Source organism: Plasmopara halstedii, assembly GCF_900000015.1.
Source record: "Plasmopara halstedii genome assembly, contig: Scaffold_1651, whole genome shotgun sequence".
Classification (NCBI taxonomy): Eukaryota; Oomycota; class Peronosporomycetes; order Peronosporales; family Peronosporaceae; genus Plasmopara; species Plasmopara halstedii.
In genome coordinates this window covers 1285149-1291202 of record NW_020188562.1, presented here as the reverse complement: position 1 = coordinate 1291202, position 6054 = coordinate 1285149, and the positions used below count along the sequence as shown (strand labels likewise).

Sequence of the window (6054 nt, the reverse complement as noted above, 5' to 3'; positions counted from 1 at the left end):
CAGTTGTGCGTGTAATTGCATCTTGTTACAAACACCATGAACATCTGTGAAATACGCAAGATAACCAAAGTTTCTTTTTTGGAAAAATAACCTTAGAATAATAGCCTTTATATATATTTTACACCAATATTTAATATTAAGCGGCTAATACTGATGATAGAATTTTACACGTTTATTGCGATTTTCACGAAGTAATATAATATTGTTCGCTTTATTAATACAGGTTTGATAAATACGATACGGTACGATTGTACGAATTACACATTACACTTGCTATGATTGGGAGTATTCATCAGTAGTGGAATATCAAATGTAAATCTATGAAGATGACGGAATTTTGAAAAGAATACATCTGTCGTACACGTGTGCCGTTAGCACAGTTGGATCAAAAAAATAGCTTTAACAGAAGAGAGTACGAGAATGTATGTATTCTGTGTTGATTCGATTACATGTAATCTAATCATACGTACTTTTGATATAACCAACCTAATCGCCTTAGAGGTGCTCCTAGTAAGAATGTTACGAGCTTGATAATGTTCGGTTATCATTGCAAACTTTTTATTTTTTGAGCCTAGCAAGACAACTTGATTTTACACATGATGAAAGCAGCCGACTGAAGTGAGCTGTTATTAGGAAAGTGGTTCAAGTATAGAACGTAAGGTCGGTGACCTCAGCTTAGATTCCTCTAAGCAAAGAGCTAACGGCAGCCCCGCTACACTCGGTAGCACTCGTAGTCAATCTACGCCTGAGTCGTTACGAATTGTAGCACTTGCAGCCAATTCACACCTGAGTCGTTAGACTGATCCTCTATGAAATGAAACAATACTCCTATTTGCCCCAGGGTATGCAGGACGGGCTGAATAAGCAGATTTCTCTTCTAGACACTGAGGGTGCGAAACACATTGTTTTGCAAGGTCCTGTGGCGAGATGCGCGCCTAGAGGCGTTTACAAATCATTAAAGTGCTTCGTTAAAGGACCTACAGCAGAAGGTTCCAGCATCGACTGCGTCCAAGACGCCACCGCCGACGACGATTAATTCCCCCCGACTCAGTCCGCTTGTTGTGAGCGTGTATACCTTCAAGGGTGAATTACCTGCTCTGGATAAAAGAGTCAAAGATGATTATGGCATCTGCCATGCTCTAAATGAGCAACAGCTCGTCGGCAATTGAGCGCGAAAATGTGCTCTAACACGGGGATTTTTGATTGAATTAGCGTTCCCAAGCAGGGGCTGAAGCTATGAGTCATCTTGCCGCTTAATCAGGCATATCATGGTGATCGTATTTTCTTGCTGTCCAACAGAGCTAGAAGTAGTTGGTGGACTTTGTCCAAGTGTTGAGAACACTCATTGCAGAAATGGCAGCAGATCTTCTCCCCAGGCGGTCGCACTGGCCGTCTTTATGGAGGCCTCCAAACTATCGTGACCAGAATGGAAATCTTTCGTGTACATCCGTCTTTTTTGAAGAAGCAGTGAACTCGGCATTACCAAATTTAACTTTAGCTTGACATGGTTGGAATGCACACCGTCAGAGTTCGTCGAGTAGGCCTGGGCTAATGAATTTTAGTTATGCTGAAAAGGATAAGGGAGAGCTCCGAGCTGCTGAGCAGCGTATAGACACCCAGCGTTGTTTTGTTTGTGGAGACATCCTAGCCTTCAGACTAATTGTCCCCTGCGCAAGGCGCGTCAAGGTTAATCGAACCGACATCCATCTTCTTACTATTTTTTGGTGTATTGTGGGGGACAACAACACTCAAATGGCGCGGAATGGCCTACTGGGGGGGAACTGAAATCTGCTGAACCTCAAACAGGTAGAGGGCAGCAGGGCCCAACTTTGAAGCGCTATTTCCTCTTGAATACGGAACGTGTGTGCAAGGCTGGCTTGCTGGTCGTAAAAGCAACCGTGGAGGGCTTCAATAAGTCATAGAAATAGCGTCGAGCAATTATTCTCGACGGTTCACAATCGAAGTAAGTCAGCTGTATGCTGGTTTCTGAAAACGCACTGTCACTGTTCGCTTAGCGACGAGGCCTTGTGTCGCGGTGCCGAGGGTCCCTGTGAACCTCGGTGTCAAGTCTTGACTTCAATAGTGTGGAACGCTGTGTTGTTAGCCTTGGACTTCGATCAAAGGTATGTTTTCAGCCCCGGTATGGCGTACTATTAGTCATGGATCAATTGGAATACGAAGCCGCTGGGCGCTACGCACACGTCTCCTGGTGGAGTTTATGTTAGTCATAACCCACCTCTGCTGGGAAGGAGAAGCGCTATTGGCGCGGACACTGGACCGGGATGGTCAACGTGCTGGAATCGTAATAGCAGAGATGTCAAACACGACAGGTGTTGTGGACAAGAGTCCCGAGCATGTTTCGCGGGCTGATTGTGAAGTGGCACGTAAACCACTGAGCGCTGTTCAAGTATTGAAGCAACTTTCTGCATGCAAAAAGTGGCATCGTCGGCTAAAGGCCGAGGCATCGAAGGCGAGGCCCCAGTGATGGACGTAGAGTAGCACGTGACCACTAAGAACTTCTCATGTTACGAAGCAAATGCTACATGCACGGACGAAGTCCGAGGCATCCTTGACTAGGCCCTTCTGATGCGCGTGAAGTGGCACGTTAACCACTGGACTAAGAGCAGCTCTTCGTCGGATGTCGTTAATAACATCAAGGCTCCGATAGCGCAGGGATTTAAGACACTGGACGATGCCGAGTGCGTGTTTCCACTGGGCTCGATGGGACGTAAAACCGCTATGGTGAGGAGAAGATGTAGCCGTATGTCATCTGCAAGACGCAAGGCGTCGACCCAGACCCAGGGTGTGTCCTCCGTAGACGATAGCAAACAGCTATATACACTTGTCAGCTGTATGACGGAAGAGGAAGACGACGACGTCACCCTCGAGGCTATTTACGCAGTGGATATTCGTTTTGAGCTGGACAAGTTGTCCTTCGAAGAGTCTAGCGGTGCTTTGAAGGCTGGCAATTTAGCCCAGTTGGTCAATATTCAACCGAACGAGGAGATTAACTCGTCGTCGCTTCTGGGTGAAGCTATCCTAGAGTCCACTTTGATGGTGCTGAGTGCAAGAATGATTTTCGGACGCTCTTGGATCGCACATCCAAGTCGGCATATGAGAACCTGCTGACTTGGCACGCATTGGCCAGTTTATTACAGGATGCCATTGGACAGAAAATTAAAACGTAGAGAGACGAACAAAGATGTTGAAATTTGTTATTGGCGATTGAGTCCTTGTCTACACTGCTACATTACCCGAGCAAGCAGTAACTCGCGTCGGCAGTACAAGTTACTTTCGGAATTCATCGGTTATTGCATTGTCTTAGCAATGCGTACGTCCTGAAATTTTCACATATGATACATCTGTTCTAATGGGTTCCTTTTGTCCACAGAATGAGTACTATGAGTTTGGGTCCGCTTCAACGATCTCTGGAGCACTTCCAGTTCACGGAGGTCTCCAAGAATATATTCTGAGGCGCTTCCGACAGAGCGACCAGTGGCCCAGTCTCCAGCACCCCGTCGCGGTTCTACGCCGCATCGAGGTCGACTTGTTGATCATTCCACCAACGATGAAAGTGCAATCTCTCGGAGGCGGCCACCCTCAATAGATCACCCACGGGGCTGACGTGCTCGGCTTGGTCAAATTGATCTACGTGGCGCTCACACACGAGTATCGCCGCGGCGCTTGACTAATTCGATCTGTAACATAGCAGTGGGTTCCCACAGATGCAGCAGTAGACCTTCCTGATAGTTGATCGTGAGAATCGGCGCCTCCATTTTTTTATTTGTTAAACTCAAAGAATTGGCACCGCATTGCCGCACCACATTTTTCTTCACCAAGAACGCGACTATGTTCTCGGCGAACTTGTGTAACTACTTTTACAAGTATGCAACCATACTAATCATTGGCCGCCTTGATCCTTTTAAGATCAGGGCTGACTCAGTTCTTGTCAACCACACACCACCAAAAACGAAGATCTTGCTGGCTGCGAGGATACACTTCTCCAGGTTGACGAACAGCGAGTACTGACGCATTAGCGTAATCACCCCACGGATATTTTTCTGAGGCATATCAAGATCGGTCAAACTGTCTCAAGACTGTGAACGATCAGATTCTTCTTGTTTCTCGGTGTGAATGCCTGAACTGGTCGCAACAGATAGCTCACAATCTTTTAAATGTGACTCAAGAATTGGCTAGCCATTGTGGCATGACTAACCACATCCAGAACATACGGCTGGAGGTACTCGCCTCTGTAAATGGGAATTTTGACATCCCGATACTCGTGTTTAATATCATACGCGGGGATTATTCGTAAGAAAACAGGACTGTGTATGAAAGCGCTCACTCTAAATCAAGTCATCAAGTTCGACTCATCCAGTGTCGAGCTGAAATGGATGAATTTCAGGAAGAAATCCATCAGCCTTAAAACGGTCGCGAATTCGCCATCCGTGGCGAGGAAACATACTCACATGAATTTGCCCTACTGCTGATCGCGTCATAACGTTGATTGATACATCAATGGTAGATAATGGCTTTTTCAGGATCCCTGAGGAGGCGACGAAAATATGAGAGTGGCGGAATCCACAACCTTGTCAGTATTAACCAATTCATTGACTTTATCGGTGTCCTCAAGGATCTCTATATCTGAGCCGTTCGACCGTCTAACGCTTGCTGCCCATCTGCGGTAGCTGCATCGCTGTACTCACTCAGCGACAGCTCCTTGGCATTGTGGTGTGATCCAGCTATCATAAACTAGTAATTATATACACTTGTGGCCTTGTGCGCGCAAGTGTAGAGTTGGACACACACTGCCTCGATGTGTATGAAGCAAAATCCTCGACATCACTAAGTTTTAACGAGTGATGATCGCGGTCGCATGTTGCGTTCGGCTCAGTTGAACGTGAGTCTTGTCTATACACACTCGACGCTTAGTTCGATCATGGGTCTTGATTTTGGACGACATAGGTCTCCCATTAAAGCCGCATACGCTTTGTCTGTGCATGCTTATTCTCAATCCTCGAGTTTCCCCATTTCTTAATCGCTTGAAGGCATTCCAGGAGATTTCCCTCCTCTGCTAGTCTCAAAGCTCCATTGGGACAGGGAGAGAGGTCAGAGCTCGCAAGCACGCACGTACTTGCGAGCGATTCATGTTGGCGTGACCAATAAAAGTAATGGCCTGGCTTGATTTATAAATTCTCACGTACGCGATGACCACCGATCGAAGAGTCGTGATATTCAAACTTAATTGGAAATTCGAGATCATGATCATCGAGAAACACACCTCGATAATATATCACTGCTCGATATTTGAGTAAGCTTTGCGGTGTGCATACTAACGAGTACTTGATCGGTATGATGGTGAGAACATATTTGAGAGATCCCTCAAATGGCTGTGCCAAGGGTACCATGATTTGCACGGAACGATGATCTCGTGCATTCAGAGCGCAATTGTCGACAAGTAGTGATGTCGATAGCATACTTGTAGTTAGCTGAAATGCGTTGACTGTCAACTTTTGTAGGCTCGAATGCATCCACACTCATGAAAATGCCAACACCACACACTTCGCGTGTTCTCACTATATTACTAAGCGTACCATGTGCGTCTGAGATCTTGTTCGCCCATCTCTGACGTAAGAACTAGCTAGAACTTCTGTCACCACGTTTTGAACATATTCAATCAAGAGAAAAAAAAATCTTGATGCCAGCTCTCCTACTCCTACTCCTCGCATCTAGTACTCTGTAAGTCTATCGTCGAGGAATAATCTCACCAGGTCAAAAACCTCTCACAAGTCCTGTTGGACAGAGACACGGATCAAACAGCATATATTTGTTACCTACGGTATCTTTCAGCTGGCTCTACTTTCTAATATAATTCTGACAGCGCCAAAGTAATATCCGCCCATGTAACCATAAGGACATTGAAAAGAGCCGCACCATTATGGAGACTTTTTCATAGAGATGGTGACGTTAGGAGAGAATCGGCCGCCATCGCGGCTGTAACGGGGTTACACGCACCCTGGTACAGGTGTGTGTGTCACACGAGGTGGGTGTTGT

General features: G+C 46.2%; 2 protein-coding genes across 2 annotated transcripts; one reads left to right on the top strand and one right to left on the bottom strand.

Annotated features, from left to right (window-relative positions):
• Nucleotides 1-3370: 3370 nt before the first annotated feature.
• PHALS_02105 (uncharacterized protein) lies at nucleotides 3371-3754 on the top strand (the record flags this gene model as incomplete). Its single annotated transcript, XM_024716622.1, has 2 exons — nucleotides 3371-3574; nucleotides 3713-3754. The coding sequence occupies 2 exons, from the start codon at nucleotides 3371-3373 to the stop codon at nucleotides 3752-3754; spliced, it is 246 nt and encodes an 81-aa protein (XP_024582203.1).
• Nucleotides 3755-5186: 1432 nt separating this feature from the next.
• PHALS_02104 (uncharacterized protein) lies at nucleotides 5187-5531 on the bottom strand (the record flags this gene model as incomplete). The annotated part of the gene is made up of 1 exon (XM_024716621.1): nucleotides 5187-5531. One exon carries the CDS (start codon nucleotides 5529-5531, stop codon nucleotides 5187-5189), a length of 345 nt encoding a protein of 114 aa, XP_024582202.1.
• Between the last annotated feature and the right edge of the window lie 523 nt (nucleotides 5532-6054).